General features: G+C 41.5%; 1 protein-coding gene across 2 annotated transcripts; it reads right to left on the reverse strand.

Moving 5' to 3' along the window:
• Nucleotides 1–232: 232 nt before the first annotated feature.
• Nucleotides 233–22,578, reverse strand: mmp16b (matrix metallopeptidase 16b (membrane-inserted)). Of its 2 annotated transcripts, XM_074688454.1 has the most exons (11): nucleotides 22,036–22,578; nucleotides 19,685–19,833; nucleotides 19,443–19,457; nucleotides 19,000–19,116; nucleotides 17,479–17,783; nucleotides 11,411–11,572; nucleotides 10,690–10,907; nucleotides 10,448–10,586; nucleotides 8,732–8,882; nucleotides 4,933–5,048; nucleotides 233–3,717 (listed from the first exon to the last, which is right to left on the reverse strand). In XM_074688454.1, the coding sequence occupies exons 1-11, from the start codon at nucleotides 22,165–22,167 to the stop codon at nucleotides 3,356–3,358; spliced, it is 1,866 nt and encodes a 621-aa protein (XP_074544555.1). In that variant the 5' UTR covers nucleotides 22,168–22,578; the 3' UTR covers nucleotides 233–3,355. The 2 variants fall into 2 exon arrangements, with proteins under 2 accessions (XP_074544555.1, XP_074544556.1); XM_074688455.1 differs by lacking the exon at nucleotides 19,443–19,457 and having other exon boundaries at nucleotides 240–3,717; nucleotides 22,036–22,574.
• Nucleotides 22,579–22,850: the final 272 nt, after the last annotated feature.

Here is a 22,850-nt window from a genome sequence, read left to right on the forward strand (position 1 = left end):
TTAAAAGACAAACCCTAATTATCTGCAATAAGAAAAAACAAAAGAGATTTTCTCTTGTGTCTTTGTGTGGGATAATGTGTGTGTGTGCCACAGGAAAATCTGCCAGTTATCATATAATGAAGCGATAAGACATCATTTTCCTCGGCAGACAGTAAACAGTCGTCTTTATTGACACGATATGTAAAACGTATTCTGCTCCAATGCCTCAGGGTGTATATGATGTGTGTCTGCGGAGAAGATCTTGATTGCAATTATTACAAAATGCTCCTCGTCTCCTCTGCACCGTGCCTCTCCGCTATCGACTGCTGTCTAATCGGCCTCCTCTACTTCCTGTAATGACTTACGCCTGGCAGCGAGTGTCAAGGCGTGGAGAAAAGAGCACTGAGGATAAACAGGGACAGGCCAGAGCACTTACAATTCCTGCTTCTCCTCTGAAATGTCAGGCGTTTTAAGTGTCAGGGAGGCCTTTGTACTTTTTGTTATCTTTGCAAGTTTGTTATCTGCTTCTTTAGGAGAGGGGAGAAAACATTCAGGCTGAATGAAGTGTTTGCTGCTGAAGCACTATCAGGGGAAGAAGAATTACTTTAAGAGAAAAGGAGTGCATTTCAAACCCACTTTATTGACAGGTTCTCGCCCTCAGTACAATGCAATGCAAGATTTGAGGTGCTGAGCACAGAGGAATAAATACGGCAATAAATATAGTACCGACTCGCCTCACTGGTCATCTTAAATTCACACTCTCTGGAGCCGTCAGACCCTCACCACAAACACACAAACTGATAAGACATCACACACAACACTGAGCCACAGGCTGTTGCGTCCTCCTTAAATTACAGTGGTCATGAATCAACATGGACTAGTGCACGCAGCGATTCTGCATCGCTCCAGGAAAGCAAAGATGTTCCTCTCTCTTTAAAATGTGTACATTTTCTTTTCCTCGCTCCGACTGATGCCTGGAGACTGGTACGGGGAGGACAGACTGGAAGATAGTAATTTCACATGGTTTGAAAGACATGACAGCTCAGGTGTGTCTATGCATTCAAAAGAAACCTGCCACCTTATTGAACCAGATCTGCAGAGACTGAACAGGACGCGAGTGTCCAAATGATCCACGGTCAACAGAATATCATCTTAATTCAACAGCATGCACCACCCTCATGAAGAGCCAAAGTTATTCTCTCTTACACGACAGATTCAAGATTCCTCCCTTTGATCATCCATAGATATTTTAAACCTCTATTTCCTGCTGTGGTATGTTATAAAAATGCCTTGATATCAATGGAAGATATGCAGATATCCTGTACAGTAAATGTTGATGACCATTTCTAGTAAAAGAGTAACAAAATCAGAGAGCACGAATATAAAAAAAATCACATCATGAATGCTCACAGACTGGTCATCTGGCAAACGCTACACCACACAACCACATCTTCACATATATGGCAGCAATCGAAGGCAATTGCGAGACGTTATATTTCACCCGGATCCAGGCTGTGTGGTGTGTTTTGAATGCTGCACACATCAGGAGAAAAAGCTCCTGTACAGTTCAGCTCCATGTCACCTCAGGCTGAGTCTTCCTTTCAATACATCACCTCAGAATATGTTAAACGTTTTATGTTTCATGGATGGTCTCATTAATATTTGTTACATCACAGATTGAGATACACTTGTTGAATATTTGTCATCAGACTTAATTTCGCTGATTTTGGTTCGTAAATTCAAGGATTGTTAGACTAGTTTCACAGAAATTTGTTAGTAATTTGTTAATACTATGTTAGTAGAGGTTTTGTATAATTCAGTAATTAAAACAACCTGATCAGGTTATTTTTTAAGTTATTCAGACTCAAAATCAACTTTTATTTTGGAGGGTTGCTTTTTTTTTTTTCTTATCAGCAATGTTTTCTCTTGCATTTCCTTTATATAAGTTTTGCGGTAACTTCCAAACGAGATGGAGCACTTGTACGAAGCAGCTGCGCAGACGACTCTTCTTCACATGATCACGTGTCTTATTTTGAAAGCAGGTTCATGTAGCCCAGTTTACCTCCACTTTGTTGTCTCTGCTCTCCGTCGTCGTGTTCGGTTTGATGAGAAATATTATGTAAACTTACAAACCTTGTATAAAAGTTGAAAATCAAATCAAATCATGGATTGGTACAGATATTAAAAAGGCATGGAATGACACATTTGGGATTTTCAGTGTCCAAACATGGCAGGAAAAAGAGGGGAAACATGATGTAAGCAGTTTAAAAGCAGACACTACAATATGGTACAGTACACATATAGTGTGGGTAATTACTGTCTCCTCCACACACACACGTCAAACCTTCTCTTTCTCTCTCACACACTCTGGTGAGGCAGCAAATGAAAGCTAAAAGCCTTCACGTCGTCAGGTATTTAGCGCTGCTTAGCACATTTTCAAGAGCAGCGAACCCTTTGTTGATCAAACTGTCCTTAATTACTGGTTTGAAACTGCATTATGAGTAGAAATTAATGCCTGTTTGTATTCCTACTGCGTCCCCCAGCTTCCAGCATCCAGACCAGAGGAGCAGAGAGAAAGAGAAGGGAGTTTAAGCGATCCGTGATTAAGGCAGTCTCGTAAAATATTGCAGAGAGGTTTTTGGCCCCCGTTTTTGGAGATAGACCGCCACCACAGTCTGGAGTTCCTAGCTCTTCCTGACAGCTGCTTCCTATCCCCAAAGATAACAGAGCAGATGTGTGGGTGTGAATACCAATGTTGTTGAAAAAGAAAAAAAAATCGGAGTTATGATGCCACTATGCTTCGATCCATGGAGGAAAATGATCCCATCAAAAACAACATCGAGCGGTAATCCTCTTTGGAAGAAAAGGTCATATTTGGTTTGTGTATCAGTCCTCCACACAATGAATAATCTTTTACAGGGACCCTAAATTAAAAAAAAGCACAGCTCAGAGCGATTTAATTAAGAAATGAAAGTAAAGTAGAAGCCTATATCTAATTTGTCCACTGAAGTTAGTGCTAGGGGCTTTTTAAGCGGCGTGCAGAGACGAGGACAGACAAAAGTCCCACTTACAGTAGCTTAACTCTGTCTCACTTAATTGAGTTCATTCCAAGATACAGAAATAAGTCGAAGCAGATACATACATATTAGTTGGACATAGGGGATGTGGCTCCCTCACTGTCTTCATCTGAGTTCTGCTGATCGTTTCGCTCTCTCACAGCTTGTTCGTAACGAATTCAAGCAGTTTTCAAATCTGCCAACGTGGCAATCCTCACGCACTCTTTGCAGTGCTTCCAATTACTGTACTCAGGGCTTCAAGTAATGACGAGACCTTTATCAGAGCTTCACACCCCTTTACACAGAGCGGTGACAGTCCCTCACACCCACTCCTGCATGGAGCGCTTGCAGTACAGTATGTGGCGCTGCGTGCTCTTCCTCCTGAACTGGAAAACAGTGTACAGGAGGACCATCATGCACAGCGCCAGGACGCAGGGGATGGCGATGGCCACTGCTTTCTCTGTGCCCCCCGTGCTGTCCAGTTTGATGACGACGTCCACGTCTCCGTTGTCATAGTGGCGTTCTTCTTCCTCTTGAGGGTGCCAGTCCCAGTCGGGATCGGCGGGTAAGCCGTCGCAGCCCATGAAGTCTCTCAGGATGGACCGTGGGTAGCCCGGCTCCACGCGGAGCAGCTGGTTGTTGAACTTCCAGTACTCCTTGCCTTTGTAGAAGTAAGTAAAGCCTGGAGGGGGAGGAACAAGTTCACTTAGACATACTTCAAGAGAGTTTAGCATGTGTTGTGTAGCTAAATGTGATTTGATGATGATACTAAAAAGAGACTCTGTCCATGAACTATCAGGACAGTGCAGAAGAAGATAGAAAATGCCAGAATACAATCCTATTGTTCAGTTTTCTTTGACTTGTAGTGTGATTAGGGGTGGGCGATATATATCCATACAATATTATCCAAAATGTTGCTTCAACAATGTGCAATTTTGCAATTATGTGCATAGATGGCAAAAGAGAGGCGCTTGAAAGTCCTCATTTGCTGAATGCTTCCCTCAAAAGCCAATCAGCAGACAGAGTTCAGTCATGTGACTCAGTGGAAACCAAAACACTACATAGCAGCACATGGAGGAAACATGCAGGAGTCGCCTGTCTCAGCTAGGGATGGGTACCAAATTAGGTACTTAGGTGCCAACCGAATCCTGTCAAAAGTACCGGGTACCAATTCACAGAATATCAATAGGTGCCATGTTTAGGTACCTAAATGCATCCTGGTATGCATCGCTCCAGGAAAGGCATCCCGTATGTTAAATCGACAAAAAATACATTTTGTAGTGTTACATCTTCACTGAGAAAGCGTTGGGAGATGTTTCTTGTGGTGGTTTTTCCAGCTCTCTGTCTGCTATACAGAATGAGCTTGTCTGTGTATGTAAATGCACACAGGTGTTTGTGTGTCTGTGAACACGTTGGGGCGGAACTTCACCGTATGCGAACCAGTGCGAGGAGAAATGTGAATGCGGCAATGTACCAATGACATCCCATCATGTAAATTAGATGAATAACATAAGGCTATTTGGTGTGTTAAATTGAAAGAAAAAAAAACAAGGTATAGACGTAAATTATGAGAGAAAGGCAACTTTTAATCACTTCTGCTGTGATCTGGTGCTATATGGAAAATAAAATTAACTTGACTTCCAGGGGAACACAGAATATTGTCGGGCAATCTTTTACAGAGATGTATGAAGCACTTTAAAAATAAACAAGAACTGTTGTTCTGAAATGCTGTGTCCATCCATAGTTGTCCTCTTGGTGGACAAGTAGTTTAACAGTATTTTTTTTGTTGGATATCTTCAGAATACCGCTATTGGGAAATTTGAAAGTATAATCGAGATATATTTATTTGCCCTTATTGCCCACCCCTAAGTGTGATTCATAAATAAAGCTGTCGTACCATTAGCCTTGTCCACAAAAGCCCCCTGAGGAGAGTCAGGGATGCCCTTCCAGATGGTGATGGGTTTGGGATAACCTGGATCCATGGTCCTCATGTCCTCATTGTACCTCCAGTATCTGAAACAGAGCAAATAGAAATACTTTGGTCACCCAAGCACACTGACATATGGGACATGCACCAAGATCTGCAGAGACAGGGAGCAAGTCCAAAAAGAAGACAGGCACAGGAGACTAGAAACACAACCACGAATCAGCACATAGCTGGGATTTAATCAATTTATTACCCCGACAAAAATCACCATATTGCGCTCATTTGTCAGTCAAATGCAGAAAACAGCTCCCATATTTCATGTTCTCCTCCTGTCAGTAGAAACATCCAAACATGTCAAGCTTTCCTTTAACAGGACCTCAATCGAGGGCTGAGGGACAAAATCAAGCATCAGGACGAGCAAGTGTGAGAGGATTTTGCACTCTTGCATCCAGGCTTTTTAAAAAGCAGTGCCAGGTGTACAGTTTGTGCAGCCAAGATTTCATTCCCATTGCAAGGGAGAGGAAGGCTCGCGTAGTGAAAGAAAAGCAACAGAAAATCAGATTCAGGGGGGAAAAAAGAGTAAGTTTATCAAAATTTTAGAGGAGAAATATCTGTTCAAGCACTTTTGCTTTGAAGTAATTCTAAAAATGTAAAATAGGCCACACTTATACCCAGCACTTTACAATGACAAAGTTACGATATGAAGTGATAATGATGATACTTTTACAGAAGATACCAGAAGACTGATCACTGTCTATATACTGTGTATGCAAAAGCCATAGTGCTCTAAACCTGTATTACTTCTCGAAGCCAGCAGGGGACAAGTGCACTGATTATACCTTGAAGTGAAACTAAAAAATAGGAAAATAAAAGGAGAGAAAACTTTCCATCTCCCTTCAGTATATTGAGAAAAAAACAAACAAACAGATGACAAAGTAGGATATGTTTTATGGCTTCATGGATATCATGTGATTCAAAGTTTTTGACCTAATAACAGCGTGGGGCACGGCCACCCTTATCCATTTAATCTCTCCACCATTCTCATATGCATTTTTTCTTTTTCTTTCTTTCTTAAGGATTGCTGGAAGTAAAGTCATAGATGTATTGCCCTGATTGGCCATAATAACAAAGAATGCCGCAGGAAGTGGTCTGCAAAGAGTGTTTCAGCTTCCTGTTAATTGAAAGATATGTCAGTACTTTCCACTTTCCCTCTTGCCAGTCACATATGCATATATATATAGGGCTTGACATTAACTTTGTTGCTCTCCAGCCACTGTGGCTAGTGGTTTCCCAGAGTTACTTGCCACTTAGCATTTTCACAAGACACAGTTTTGTTGTATGGAAATTATTTTTTAATATGATTAACGGAGTATTTTATGCCCATCAGAAAACCAGAAACAACTACTGTGAAATAAGGAACCAGAATATATCAGCAGGTGATTCTCATATTTCCATAGTTTCAGACGAGTCTTTATACCGCAACATAGAATTCCTGAAATCCAGATTTTCAGTGGCCCCATTAGGCCACCCATATGAAAAGACTCTACAGGTACCTCTGTTGTGTGTGTCTGACAGCTTTCTCATATGCCAATCAGGGGCCCACTTTTAAGATGACACCATTGTCACATGAACTGTTGGATGTGTTATGAAACTATTCATCAACTATTCATAAATCACAACACATCCTTACCCAATACCTGCAAATAAAGTGTTATTACCAGTGGCTGTTAGTCACACATGCTGCTTGCTGGCACAAATGTAGTGCCAACTACTAGCAACGTGTTTGCAAACCTCTCACATTTCTCTGTCTCCCCCTCCTGACTCTAGAAGTAAAGACTGGCAACTCAAATCAAATTCAAAGCTCTTCTTCTGGCTTACAAAACATCGATAAGAATGGCTCCTTCCTACCTGGGGTCCCTATTCCAGGTCTACACTCCTACTCGCCCACTACGCTCTGCTTGTGAAAGACGCCTGGTGCTCCCAGCCCAGCATGGCTCTAAATCTCTAGCCAGACTCTTCTCCTCTGTTGTACCCAAATGGTGGAATGAATTACCTAACTCTTTATGACCCACAGAGTCCCTTTCTACTTTTAAGAGATGTCTGAAAACTCATCTGTTCAGGGAACACTTAAGCACTTAATCTGACCCTTCTCTTCTTTGTCCTCAGGGGTAGAATGAGCCAGAAGGTCTCAGGCCCATCTCTTGGTGAATTTTCAGCACATACTACTGAATGTTGCTGAAGGTTGAAGTATATTGTTGCAGCAATTGATTGTGGTTAGTTGGTTAAATTATTCTACATTATCAGAAGAAAAATCTTGCACTTAATGGCAGCCAAATAACTTACAGCACTTTGTTGCACTAACTAGGTTTTCCTTTTGTCTAGGTTCTTGTTTGTGTTGTGCGTCGCTTTGGACAAAAGCATTTGCTATAAGAAACCGTAGAACTGGAGAATTGTAGATCTTCAATGCTTATTCTTTATTCTAATGCTGTGGATAAGATAACTGGTTGAGGATTTCTTTGGTACATTTCTTTGCAAAGAGCCCACAGACTTAATTCACATAATCACAGAAAGCATCCAATCAATCATCCATACTGTGTTTATCTGCCAGACAAATCTGTTTCAGGCATTGTTGTGATTGATCTGCCTCTCATACCCTGGTGCTCACACACATTAATCTCGCTGCACAGTGTCATTTCTTGGAATTAGAACAAACACTCTGTCACATTTCAGAGAAAGAAAGAGGGAGGGGGGTGTAAGAGTGATGAAATCGTGTTTTAGACGATGGACAGAACGTCCTGTTTGCCATGATGTGCAGCAGCAGGTTGAGGGATGACAGTATCATGACAAAGCATTTTGTCAGCTTTCACCACGGGGTCTCTTGACCTCTGAGGATATGATTTATCATGACAGCTGAACAAACATGTGAGTCACACTGGCACACACTCAGGTTTTAAGACCATTACAATAGATAAACAACAGATTCTCAGCTCACCTTAATTCACTTCACACATAACTAACTACCGCCGAACTCTGACTGTATGCATTCACAGTTATAACTTCTGCTCTGCCGTTGGGTCGTTATGGATTGAAACCATTTAGGAGAATTTATCAGCTGTTAAGTGGGCAGCTTTCAGAGGCAACATGCAGAAGCTTACAAAGATTTAACAGCACCAGCTAATCTATGCCAACACAGAAGATGTATTGATCCAGAAACCTGAAAAATAATTAAATACCTCGAGCAAAACAGAAACTGAAATCATTAAACGCTCCACAAGCAGACTAAATGCATCAAACAAGAATAAAAAAAAAATCAAATATAAAAAAATGACTGAGCTGTAATTACAAAGCCTGGTTCAAAATGTGCTCTGTGATGTTTGTATTTCACTTTTGACAACACAAAGAACGCAGCCAGAAGAATAAAAGACTCGCTGCTAACTGTGCTACCCTGACCCACCGTCTGATGGCATGAAAACATGGCTCAGGTTTTGCAGTTTGGGCATCAGAGATAACGTTTAAAGATGTCTTTTTGCCCATGCAGGCAAATCTTCAGCATGTTTTGGATACACCATTAAACATTTTTTCCTAACCAATATTTTGAAGCTTTATCTCCTGAGTTTTCTTTGAAAATATGTCATTGTAACAATCAATTTTCTCCAGAAGGCAAACACTTTACAAAGATATCCAAGCCATCAGTCTTCATTGTACTCCTCCAATCCACTCCAGTCTGCCCATAACTTCATAACAGCTCGCATAATCACTCCGCACCAACCTGTCGCCTTTGAAGAAGTAGGTTTTGGCGACATCCTCCCACCAGACAGCTGTCTCGATGCTCTGAGTGGGCATGCCGCTCCCAAACAGCGAGATGTCCTGAGGGTACGAAGGCTGGAGAGTCGTGTCCTTGTAGACCCAGAAACGGTTTCCTAAAATACACACACAAAGTTAGAAAGCTCCCAAAAAAGACATTATCATAAAGATGACCTCTAAAAATGTGCTGCACAAAACTCTGCCAGCTGTTTGCGTATTCAAGCCTTCTGTACGTGTGCGTCTGAGCTCTATTAGTCAGTCTTTTGAATTTCCATTCACGTGATTTCTAAGGTAAGATGCATCACCGACCTAACAAAATACTGCAGAGCAGCAAATCTATGCAGCGTTATCTTTAATACAATAGACGACAAGAAGACGCTCCGAACGCAACTCCGCCGAGACTTGTTGTTTTCATTTTTATTGACGCTATTGTTGCATTTAATTCGGTTTGATCACAAGCGCCTCAGGCAGAGTGAGGAGAGCTGCTGTGATGTGGTGTGTGCTTGCAGTAAGTAGCAAGACACTCACTCACTCACACACACATAGAAGCAGCTAAGTCCCCCTGAGTGAATAAATAAAGCATGAGGCACTCTGATCCCACTGGGTGACAGATGTCATGTTAATCTGCCTGATGGACGGATGGCTGTGGCGGACCTGCACCCACTCTGTTAGCACAGAGAACGCAAAACAACCTCAGAGTCAACCAATCAGTGATATATGATGAAAGATTACTGTATGTCAAAGGGGCTCACACGTACATGTCTGATTACAGTGGTGCGTGCAATAAAATATCACTCACTCTCCTCTGCACATCAGTCAGTTGATACATGTTTGTGGTCTAAAAAACAGAGATGTCATGACTGCTGTGTATTTGTATCAAAGGACTGAGAATGTAAGGATTATTTTCAGATTTTTGTTTGATTTTTTGTGAAAAAAATTCCCTGTTTTGTGTCAAAAAAAAACTGGTGTTTTCATAATCTAAATAATTAAATCCAATTTAAAAAATGAGACATAAATTCAAGTAATTAATTATTTTTTTGGAAACAAATGATTGTTATTACATTCAGTTTAAAAGAAAAACATTTCATCCAAAATTTAGTTTTTTCCTCGAACACATCTTCATTGTAAAATATTTGTGTAGCTTATATTTTAAAGCTACTGTGAAGACTTTTTAGCTGGTCATGAAACAGACTGAAATTTCTGTTGATGTCTCTTTATGACCAGCAAAAACAAATAAGACCATTTACAAGAAAAGTGGTTGTTTCCATACAGTTATTTGTAATGCCTATTTTTTTTGTAGGGTAGGTGTCAGGCTACTCAAAATACTTGTCAGATTCTCACTAAGGAATAACCTGACTTTAAAAAGAGAGCAGGATGTGATCATTTTTGTCAAGAAGTACAAAGTGACCAATTTAGAGGACAAGTTAAGCAAAAAACGCTTTGTCCACAGGGGGCGCCAAATTTGGTAGAAACCGAAATACTCTCACAGGAGCTTTAATATCCTTCATAAAGTAGGTGGAAACTCACCAACCTATGTCATCATGATTAACAACTTTTTCACTACCAAATAAACTAAAAGGCTTTAAGTTAGTGGCATAAATTGGTTTTCGGTCCACTGGTGAGACCAAAAAGCCAGAAAACAAACTTTTTCCAACATGGCAAATTTTGGTGGTTTTATTACCTTTGAAAAAAACGAACTTCCCCTCACTGTTCTCATACACTGCATCGATTTTGGGAGACAAGCCTTTCCAGAAGTATTCGATCTGCATTGGGTATCCTGGGACGACTGAATTGTCCCTTACCCTCCAAAACCACTGGTCCTGTACAGATGGAAAAGTTGGAGAATCATCGTTATCATCAGCACCACTCCTGCTTCCTGGATCACCTGCTTCAAAGCAGCTCAAAGCTCATGATCTCCTCTACCTTAAAGACGAAGAGCTCCTGTCGGAGGATGGCCAGGGTGTTGAAGCCTCCGTCACAGATGTTGGGTTTGGAGTTGGGGTTGGAGGGCTTGGCCCCCTGAGGAGGGCGATGGGGTCTGGCTGGGCGGTCATGCTTACGGGGGTCTGAGGGAGGGTGGAAACGAGGAGGTGGGGCTGTGGGTGGGGGTCTGGTGGGCTGGGGTGCTCTATCCGGTGGACCTGAAAAGACAGGAACTTTATTTTCCTCCTCTCACTCCCTTCCTCCTAGTGGTATTCTTCTGTTGTGTGTGCGGTTTTCAGTGTTTGTAAGATCGATCCATACTTGGGACTTTGCCCAGTGAAATATTACATAACCTCACAGTTTTTTTGACCAATGCATCTTCAGTTTTAGCACAGATTTTGGCCTCTTTGGAGCCCTGTGAGCTGACTCATGTTGCTGTTAAAACACCTGTTTGCTGTCTTTTCTCACAGCTGACAAGACAAATGCTGTTTACTGGCATTTCAACCAACATTACTCATCATTGCTTCTGTATGTGTAACAGGAACAAAACAAAGTTACATCACAGCTACAGTATTTTTAGCACTTTGTAATGAAACTTTGATCAAGTTTTGGACTAAGAAGATGCAAAGAAAAAAATACTACAATTCCTGGGAAATATTTTTGTTCAACTTCTACATCTTCTTGAAAGTAAAGTGTTCATCAGTATTAGTCATATGGTTACCATAGATTTTCTGGATGCCCTGCAGGTCATCATGAGGTAGTTTGAAGTTCTCTGTGTCCATGTATTGGTAGAAAGGAGCCATGATAGCAGTCGCGTCATTGGAGTGTTCCAAGCCGAGGGCATGGCCCAGCTCATGTACAGCAACCAAGAAAAGGTCATTACCTGGAGAGGAGGGAGGAACACCGTGAATCAAAACACCATCCAGTAGAAAGCACAGTATGTACAGTACATATTGTGTCAGAGGTGGAGGAAAACATTTTAGCATACAGTATGATCAGCTCTGCAACAAAGCAGGTACAAAACAGACGCTCACAGATTGGAGCATGGAAACGCATTCAAGAGTACAACAGCATAATAAATGTGATATCAACATCAAACGCCTTTCAAAACATCTAGCATCAATACATCTTTACCTTCTATGCAGATGATACTGTTATCTATGTAGCAAAAGCAATGTAGGAGTTTCAGACAGTGTTTCAATCTTTACAAACAGCTTTACTAAGGGTGAAAACTGGTTCTCCATCTTCCCAAAAGCTTACTTGGACCCAAGTGTTTTCAACGTTTTCTCTTCTGAGCATCAACCCATTGAAAATATGACCCTTTAAACATACTTGGATATCAAACTCTCATCAAATCTACATTTACCAATGTAGTTAAAAAGCACAAAGTAAATATTGCTCTTATTTCATAAGCTGATACCAGGTATCGGGCCATTACCAGCCTTATTTCAAGGTATTGAGAACTTGTGAAAGCTACAGACACCAGCAGCATAAATCTCATGTTGAGTAAGTAGTCGGCACTACATTTGTTTGACACCATGGTAAATGTGCCTCAGGTACAGGTTTGAATGAATGAACCAGGGGGAGTTAACATTTGGACTGTTTTATTTTGCACTTCAGGTTTTTTTCAATTAATAAAACTTTGAAAGTTGTTACTTTTTTGTTACTGGCAGAGTGACTGTGCTGTCTTGTCTGTTCAAAACAGTCTGTCATTATTAGCTATTTTCTTTCATGTATTTCATGCATCAAGTACATGAGGTATCAGTACTTGATATCTGTAAGCACTCAAGAGGGAGTACTTGTACTGGTATCAATCTGAAAAAAGTGGTATCCAAAATCCCTAAATTTGTGTATTCAGCACTGTCATTCACTTTACAAACCCTGATTTTAATGCACCATGAATCTGTTTGCTTTATACCTTATGATAAATCCCTCGCTCAGTGCTATATTTTCTTTATCTGTTGGGTAAACACAAAGTAATTTCTACAACAGCATTGAAACATTTTTTATTTAAAAGGTTGTATTGGGAACATTTCAATGTATAAAACAACCCACCTTTCATCTCACCAGGAAAATTCCTGGACTAATAGGACCCTTTGGGATTTTAAACACATTCTTGGACATTAAGGAACTAGAAATTTATTTATTTATTATTATGATTATTGTGATTTTTATGCTCATTGTTAGTCTGCCCTTGCTTCTTTTTCCATTTACAGTGTGAGACTTTGTCCAACTCATGATGACCCTGTCCGTCTTAAGTGGATTTGTTTGCTCATCTGTTGTGTATTTGTTATAAAACAACAAAAAGAAAGTATGAAAAAAAAATCTGTTTTGTGAAAACTCTTAATTGTCCTTTAAATTCTAACAAATCGGAAAAAAGTGCCTATCATATTTCCTCTTTGAATGTTTTAGACCTGTTGGGATTTCCCCATGTTGTGTTGTTTGAGTCATTTTAAATGTTTAAAAGTCTGCTGCGTTGGCCAGATCCATCTCATGGAATAGATTTTCTAAATTCTCAATGGGACTTCCAGGTTAAACAAAGGTTAAATAAAACAAAAAAAGCTACTCTTTGTGCTGTGAATTGTTGTTTTTCCCCAAATAGAGGCTACTGTGCAAATGAAAATAAGTGGATATCTTGTATGTGTTACAGGAATCAATCCAAGACATTGTACAATAAGATATGTGGGAGCATTCGTGGGCACATTACATAAAAACTGCCTACTCACTGGTCTTCTGGCATTTTCTTGATTACACAATAAAGAACTATTTCGATCATTTGTTAACCGTTTAAGTTGTTTATGAAAATACCAAATGCTTCTGGTGATTTCACAAAAAGAGTTTGATTCTCTTATCTTCGTGTCTTTGAAAGGAGTGAGCGGTTTTATGATTAAACTCAGCCCTTTCAGCCCTACTGATGTCCTTGTTTGCAGGCGTTTCATCCACAAACTATTAACTTTCAAATTGACAGGCACCTGGTTGATTAATCAACAGTGAAAACAATCATTAATTGAAGCCCTGCAGTCCAGCAGTAACTTCCACTCAGCTGATGTGGTTCAGCAGTGCAGAGAAAGATTGCTGGAGGTAAATTGTAAAGCATGACCACTTTCCCTCTTTTCTTGGTAAAAGCAGATTAGCCACATGTGCACCAATGCTCACAGGGAGCAGAGGAACACACACTCTTGTTTGCTGCCCTGAGAGAAAATACAAGCACACATTCATACAATGCACCTGTACAAATGTTGGCACTCAGGGAAAACATTGTGGGTCTAGTTCATAGCATGTTCAAACACATGCAGATAAGTGAGAGAGAAAAATGTCACAAGCAGTGTCTGTGGTCAGCACTCAGCTTGTGGTGTCAACCTGATTTAGAGAGAAGCACACCGTTTACGTACAGCTTGTGACTGAAGCTGTCCCCGGGAGATTGTTGCCCTTTAAAACGTGATATGCACTCCTGCCAGGAGCGCTGCAACGAACAACCACTGACCCTCAGCCAGCAGCTAAAAGGTTACACCTCCCCCTCCCCCATTAATCTCACACAACCAGCCTCTTCCACCTAACCAAAAAATGTCCCATAAGGGCTCCCAGGAGACAGGCCGCAGCTACCATTAGCGCACATGTCAACATGCAACATTTACAATTACACTGCTGTGAAAGCCCATTAAAGGTTGAGCAGCTTTCCAGACACATAAACAGAGACGGGAGCTTTTCAGCCTCAGCACTCCATGCAGATAACCATAGGACACTGCGCAAGGGTGAACATGAATTTGACTTGGGAGTCTCAGACAATTACTATTGGAGTTGGAGAACAAAAGAACAAGAGAGGAAGGGAGGGCAACTGATGGGTGGCAAGCAGTTTTCCAGAACAAACACAATGTGAGCTGTTTCCCTCCTCTTCCACTAATGGGGGGATAAAATGTAAGTGTACTGCACAATGGGTATTAGCAAAGTAGCCAGGCGGAGCTCTGACAAGCCTGGCGCCCTGTAGCTAGGGTAATTAGAGAGTGTGTGTGGATGCAGGGCTAAGAAAAGGCATCTTATCTCCCTCTCTGGGCTGATCCTCCCTGCCTGCTGTTGGTCCTCATGTTATGTTATAATATGATCTATAATAACATGACCTAAATAAAACTGATGAACACATAAACCAAAATATTGTGACATAGGATAAGAGCCTGTGAAATGGCACGACACATAATCACTCACTATCATCAAACCTAATTGAGGTATTTATGTAGCACTTAGACTGATAACAACCCGAAGTAACATAACACGAGACCCCATGACATGAAAACAGCATATAGTATCCCATTTAGGGGAATCAAACTACCTATTGTATTAGCATGATACTATCATCACAACACGGCATGACAAGGTGTTCTCATAACCTGCTACTCTACAGTTTGTGCTCAGGAAATTACATCCATCTAACCAACTATACATCAGCCAGACTAGAGTTATAGGTTAGCCTGATAGCCTTGTGTTACATAGCAAAAAATATAGATGTGCCTATAATACATTACGACAGAAAATGCCAATCCACCTAGCCAATCTTCACCAACCATCACACAAGTGGAAAGCTTCGGGTGTGAGAAATGAAGCCATGCAGCAGTGCTAAAAACTGCAGTTATTCAAGATTCCACTAGAGGCCGGCTGCAGAAACACCAGACACCGCATTACACCAAGCCAGAAAATCTGATTTTTATAACATCTAAAAAATTTTTTACATCCTTGTTCAAAAAAATGCGTAGGTCTGAGTACCTTCCAAAACTGTACAGGGGGTAGTATTTTATAAGATATCAAAATCACAAGTTTACACAATCAGAGGCAAAGCTCAGCTAACTGACAGGCGAGCAAACCCGTAGCTGTCAGTGAGGAGGTTCAGAGCTCGCCCAATCAGAGGCACAGCTCAGGTCACATGACTGACAGGCACCCTACCGCTTTACTGAAAGCCCTTGCCACTTCCATCATGACCGCAATAGTCGATTTGCTTCAAAACCTGTTTCAGAAACGGACGGTTGACATCATGGAGACTACGTCCATTAATCATACAGTCTATGCTAAACTGGCATATTTACAGAAATGTTTATCAATGTTAATCAATGTCTCTGTATATTAAACCAATAAATATAACTAAATCAAACTAATACCGTGCCCACCAACAGTTAGCTTCAAAATGTTATATTAAAAACAAATGGGTGACATCATGGATATCGTGTCCATATATATTACATTATAGTCTATGTATAGGAGTCATGAATGAATCCATAGTTAATTTTTTTGTTTCAGGGTTTTTGGGTATGATATTTTTTTGTATTATTTGTGGTGTGAATTTGTTGTCTCTTGTTAAGGATAAAGCTGAATTTTGGGAATACGCTGGTTAGTGAATGGTGGATCATATGGATGGGGCTGAGATATGAAATTATTTCCTTTTTGGAGCCGCCCATTATCTTTTGTGTAGCGTGGTTCAGAGAGTTAGATCACTGTTGAATATCTTTTTTTTCATGTTACCATCAGTTTTCGTCACTAAAAGGTAAAACTATTTGTTTCTTTTTGTAAGTGATTTTTTTTATTTACTCAACACTAGACCCAACCTCAGTCTCTAAGCAACTTTTTGTTATTCTTTGAAGTCACCACACTATGGATGCAACATTACCACTTCCAATACATAATGAAGGAAGATGCAGCTCGGGGTACCAAATTTTTAGCAGAGCTAGCATAACTTCATGCAGCGCAACTTTACCTTAACTAAAACAACATTCCATAATTCACTGTGCCATTTGCTAGCATACAGTTATTTAATGCAGTGTATGGTAATTCAGTATAACAAAACAGTGTAATGCCTCATAGGGGAGCAACAAAAATAAGCTAACTTATAACAACAGAACTACTGAAACAATGACTTTTCCAGTAGGGATAAAGTAATATTACTTAGTACAACAAGACACAACAAAGTCACAGTTTTTGACAAAGAGTCTCAAAAGATAAATGACTTGTGAAAAGCTTATCTGGCCGGCTACTAAAACAGCGCTTGTAGCATGGGATGACATAGCAGCACACATGATAACAAAACTCTTAATTATGATGATAAAGTAATAGTATGGGAAATGTAAAGTAACATAATATACCATTCATTTTACTTTCTCTGACAGTATAGACAGATATTCTTGAGGCAGTTATCGGATTTCTGTGTTCCCCCTCCTGAAGCACACCACTAAGATACATCAAATTCACAACAAACAGAGTGGCCATAATCATGTGCCAGCAACAAACGTCTTAAAATAGCAGAGCTTTCTATCCTGTCATCTGAAGAGCTTATTATGCCGGAAAAAAAAACATCAAAATCCTGACAGATGGGGTGATGCGTCTTCACAGAGCACGGCCCAATCAAAGACGTCTCTGCATTCTTTGTTTTTGGTTTAGCATCCCTCACACCCTGTGATACCATCTCTGTCATACTGCCCTCCTGCCAAGCCATCTGTATTTCCAATATATGCTTTCCATCAGTCCTTATCTGTCTCTCCTGATGACTGCTCTTTTTTCTGCTTCTTCCTCAGCCCACACTTGTTTACCTACCTGCCAGAACTCTGCGTTTAACAACCACTCTTTGCGTTTTTTCCCCATAATCACAGACTCTTCTGTCATTATTTCCTTTCTACCTTCTTGCTACAGCCTCTCTTGCTCTTGTTGTCCTCTCGCTCTTTTGTTGAAGGCTCTTTCAAATCTGTCTTCCTTATAACAACTGTTTTCTCACTGTAAAGATTTAAGCTTACACCCACTTTATCTTTCACCCACCGTCGTGGTTGGGATTTCCAAGGGTCCATGGCTCATCAGAGTCAAAGTGCGTGTCCCCTCCGATGCCCGGGCCGGGGAAGTAGGCGTGGGCGAGAAACCCGCCCTCCCCATCGAATGGTGAGCTGTCGCCGTGAAATCCTGAAGCAAAGATGATGGTGATGTCCACATCGCGCCTGCCAGTCTCCAGAGCGCTGTATGGAACGGCCTCAAAGCGGAGGGGGGTGACACCCTGCCACACATCAAACGCCCGGCGGATAGCATCATGGGTCTCCCGGGCGCCCACTTTGGGTGTGACGTTTTTGATACTGTGGATGAAAAAGAGGCAAATTGGTTATAAAGAGTGCAGTGCAGGATGTAGTTTAAACATGCGATGACATTGTTTAATACTGCAATAACAATATAAAGTGTAGAATAGTCAGTTTCCCTATGAATCCATAAAGCAGGTCAATTCTACATGCACTGGCCAGTTTGAACTTTTCCAAAATGATTATTGCAAAAACAGAAATTACATTGATAATAAAATTACATTTGTTGTGCAGCCCTGACTCCCAGTGGTGAAAAAAGTTAACAATGTTTGAAACTGCTGGGAGACAAAACATACAAGGGGAGCATAAATAAAGTTCACACTGCCTTGGTATTCCATTAATTTCTAAGAGAACAATTTTAACTTTTCAAAAATGAGGAGACACTAAAAAGAAAAAGTTGCACTTGACACAACTATTTCAAGCCCGGCAGCTTTTTAGTGAACTTTTAACACAGCAGTCGTTATCAGTCCCTGGCAGGCAGAGAGGAATGGGAAATCTTCTCCCTCCCTCCCTCTCTCCACTCATTTTCATGAATAAAGTGCAGTCAGCAGCAGCAGCACTGGCTCAGCACTGATTGACATTCCATTAGGAGAGGTGGCTCATCAATTCAAATTCGTGGAGGAAGGAAGGATTTGAATAAATTGACAGCGTTATCGTCTATTACTGCTGTAACCTGTCAATTTGCAGTTGTGTGCTGGAGACGCGTTTATCAGTCCTCCTCAGAACCCATTAAAAGCTGGAGTTTAATCAAGCGAGATAAGATGAGAGTTTGAATATTTCTGCTGAGATTACACACAACTTAAACAGTTTTAAACGAGGGGGAGAAAAGCCTGCAATCTTCATGCTACTCAGCTAAAATTGTTTGTTTTGTTTTATGAAAAGAATGGAACGAAAGTGTTTAAAGGAAAAAAAAAACTGCCCAAGTCTGTTCTCTGTTCTGCAAGCACGCTTTTTATACTCTGAAAGCACACACAAACGGCAACACATGGGTGTGCGTTCTGCAAGTGTTGCTGCAAATGTGTGAGTCTGACTTTATTTTTGCAAGCGCTCCCACATACGTGACGTACTTCATTGGTCTCTATGACAATACAGAGCATGTGACTCCAGACGAGATGAGAGATGGAGAGAAGCTGTGAAATTAACACATCTGAATCTTAAAGGGAGTGTCAGAAAAACATCAATGGTCTCCATGGCGACTGCCTCCACTATCTCTCACCTGTATGTGATGTGTGCACGCTGCCACTTCTGGCCTGTCAGCGCGTATCTCCGCTTCCGTGTCCTCGAAGCACTTTTAAATTTGTCTGGGACTCCGCAGCGAGGCTTTTGCATCCAACTTAAAGATGAAAACAAAAGAAAAGAGGAGAGCAGAAAAACGAAAGATGTGAATCAAGTTGGCTCAGCAAACATTTTCAGGCAAACACCGTCACGAGACAACATGAAGCACTGAAGTGAACTCAGGAGTTCTCTTCCTTACAGGTGACAGAGAATCAGAGCAGCAAAACTGTACAAACTGTGACTAAACTACTCCAAACTACAGCCACTAATACAAGTGTGTGATCAGAAATCCACACGAGAGCTGAAAAGAAATGTGTCTCATTCATACCACATCGTGTCGACTAAAGTATAAAAAAAACAAGAAGGCAAAACATTTATTCTCACCTCAGCGTGATATCACTGCATCATCATGCAAATGAGAAGAAGGAAAAGTGTTAAAACCTGCGCCTGAGGTTGAGTCAGGAGAGGTGACGGTGGGGGTGAAAAGAGCATCTCTATTTCTGTCTGCTGCTAAATCATTGAAATATTGATAACCATTCCTGCTGCATTTTAAATGAATGAGCAGAGAGTATGCATTGGTGTGTTCATTAACAGCCTGCTTGTGTGTTTTTCACGTGTGTACTCACTCCTTGGTCCTCTCATCCAGTGTCCCGGTGACATTGAGGCCATAGACGCGCTGCATGGCGGCGATGGCTGATTGCATGGTTTGGGCCGAGCGCAGGACAGACATTCCCGGTTCTGTGCGGGGAAGGTAGCCATACCTCTGTAGCCATTCCTGCGGGGCGGAGAAGAAGAGAGATTGTGGCCTTCATGCTGGGGCTATTTTAAGACCTGTTTTTGGACGCCTGCCTTTCTTGGAAAGTGTGAAGAAAATGTGACATGGAGTTGGAACTGACGTGCAGAGAGGAAGATGTACACATGCAATTTGCAAGTTTCTGGAGTGAGTCACCGGTTATGAATCACATGTATGAACTGTGTTCAACATTCATTCAAAGTGAGGGGCATTCAAAGAGACTTTTCTCTAGAAGTTACTTGATTAGATCAACATAACATGACAAAAATGCCTTACAAAGAGAAAAAATTAAAGGAGAAAGCACAATATTTAACAGCTCCCATGTTTTTTCTGTTGTTTCAGGTGTTCACATTAATAACTATTGTAGAAAATGTGTTTGAACATTTTTCTCCTTTGACTATCCTGTCTGTTATTTAGGATGCATGCTGTGTGTGCGCATGATATTTCTTTTATCATTAATATTGAGAATCAGGCATTTGCTGCTTTTATGCACAGACTCATTTTGTGGGAGGATGTGTGAGATGTGATTTGCTGCGTATCCAAACTTTCTTCTGGCTGCAATCATACACCTGAGGCACCCTCAATTTGTTTTGTGGGTTTTTTTTTCATTCTTATTTTCATCCTCATTTTCTCTGTCTGCTGTAACATCATCATGCACAAGCACTGACATCTCTTCAATGCATTTTACTGTTTCGGGATTGCTCAAGGGCACCACAACAGCAGCTGATAAGTTAGGGCAGTATATTGCCTGTTGAGATATCTTATCCAATCCCATCCTGAAAATCAATACGGCTGTGTATCCATTATTCTACATCTCACAAGAGGCAATTAAGTGACTCACCATTGCCAAATCATTTTTTTATTGGGGCAAGAAAATGAAATGGTACTAAAATGAGGTGCAGTGGTTGCATTTATGTGCAATTTCACATGTTCAGGAGCTAAAATGATGAAGAATTTCCATGTTAACAGCGAATGAAATGATCCAAGAGGGTGTTAAAGTTTGCCTTTTTAGTTTTGCTCTGAGACTTTCTGCAGTGCAATTCTTTTATCTGAATCCCCTCCTGTGACCTCAGTCATTTGTGTCTTGTGGCTGCCGGGTCAGTGTACATGTGCAGGACTGTGGCCCTGCCTCCTCTTGTCCTACAAAGCGAGAGGTCAGCTTGCAACACGGCGCAGCGGTGAGACCGAGCATCATGTAAGGGTCACTGCCTGGCAGACTCCATCCTGACGCTGAGGGCCACGAGGTGCCCACGCCATCCACAGCTGTCTGCACGCCAACCAGCTGCCCACCCATCACTGCTCAGCCTATGAGAGATGCTCCAGCTAGCTAATCTGACTAGCTGTCTCTTTCGTCCATCCCTCCCCCTTCTGCTTGTATCCCTCTTTCTGCTGAGCTAAACGCCTTGTTTATCCCTTTTTTTCATCCTCTCCTTCACTCTCTTTCCCTCTCTCCTGTGGGTGTGTTTCCTGCGTGTGTTGTGTTTGTTCAAAGGCACAGATCTCAGGGAGATATCAGGCACATTCCAGTGAGCCATAAAAAATTGAATAATGATGTCTGTGTGTGTGTGTGTGTGTGTGTGTGTGTGTGTGTGTGTGTGTGTGTGTGTGTGTGTGTGTAAGAGAGACTGTGAGCCTCAGCATTTAATTTCTTCAGAGTGGTGGGAGGGAAGCCAGAGGTGAGGATGAAAATGACATCAATTAATAAGGTACAAAAAAAACAAATCCTATTATGCAACTTGTGCCTGTAAATGTTTATAATCTCCTCCAACACTACGGTGCTGCCAAATCATGTCTGTATTTGTGTTGGCCTGTCACAGAGCTGAATCTCACAGTAAAAACACCACGCTGTGGGGCATCTTTGCCAAAATAGCTCAATCAATTCTAGGTTGCACATTTGGGATCAGCGGGCTGGCTCATGGACCCGCAGCGCAATAAAATGAACATCGTTCTGTTTCATTGCACTCTTCAGATGAAGAATATTTTCGTCTTGAAGTGCGTGAGCTGTCCTGATAGGCTTACAATGCATCCATGTTGTTATGCGTTATGGTAATCGAGCCCACGGTTAGCGTGGAGGGTCGATATGTAGCCCCTGTGTGTTTTTTTTCACGCTGAGGTAGATGATGTGGAGGAGAGAGCTCGGTCATTTATGATAACCAGGGAGGCAGGGAAGGCCATTTGTCTTACCTCAACGCTGAACTGATGATGATCCTCCTCTCCGGACACGGCACACGAAATCCAAAGCAAAAGATGCAAGCAGAAAGCTGCCGCGTGAAAGCAATCCGATGGTTTTCTTTTCCTGGAGGATACTAAGGTCATAATGACCTGTTTTTCCCGAGTGTTTATTAGAAGAAGCCGCCCGTCTGCTTTGGCTCTTGTGTCAAATGGAAATCATCGGGCGAGCTGTCAAAGCGGCATTCAGATGGAAAAGAGGAAAAAATAGGGCCACGCGCTTTAGAAAATCCCGATGGTGGCACAAAATGCTCCGATGTCAAGCTGAGAAAACGCGACATGCTAGACCCGCTGCCCTCGCCATTCTTATTTACATCAGGGGCTACATCTATCCAGCAGCATCAATGGCCATGTACAGTACCCAGTCTGCGCAAGATAGGCTCCCTCCCGACTCCACGCCTGCGCTTTGATTTCTCACACGGCGCAGCGCTGCTTGGCAGCATCACAAGAGCTGCCCTACAGAGTGCATGAGAGATGAAAAACCATGCCTCAGAACTGGCTGTACGTTTCCCTTTTGGATGGCAAAGGCCGATGAACTGCGCAATATGAGGTGCACACGTGTGGCCAGATGGTTTGATATTAAATTCCTGATAGTAAACAAAGGGCTGTTTCCAGATTGTTATGACTGATGCAACCTACATTCCCTGCCTTTATAACCCCCAAAAAAGATCTCCTCTGTAATGAAAAGAATACTCATACTCATGTAAATCTGAATTATAGATACATTTATCAAATTGTAAGCAATAACAGCCTCCTTATTAGACAGGGTT

Source organism: Halichoeres trimaculatus, unplaced genomic scaffold, assembly GCF_033239565.1.
Source record: "Halichoeres trimaculatus isolate MK-OKI-2021-1 unplaced genomic scaffold, fHalTri1.1 fHalTri1_scaffold_15, whole genome shotgun sequence".
Taxonomy (NCBI): domain Eukaryota; kingdom Metazoa; phylum Chordata; class Actinopteri; order Labriformes; family Labridae; genus Halichoeres; species Halichoeres trimaculatus.

Coding starts and splice junctions, on each gene's coding strand:
- mmp16b (XM_074688454.1), bottom strand. CDS start 22,167: ATGACCTTAGTATCCTCCAGGAAAAGAAAACCATCGGATTGCTTTCAC. Junction 10,908..11,410: donor GGGCATCCAGAAAATCTATG/GTAACCATATGA, acceptor CTGTCTTTTCAG/GTCCACCGGATAGAGCACCC. Junction 3,718..4,932: donor TTTTGTGGACAAGGCTAATG/GTACGACAGCTT, acceptor CTCCCCCTCCAG/GCTTTACTTACTTCTACAAA.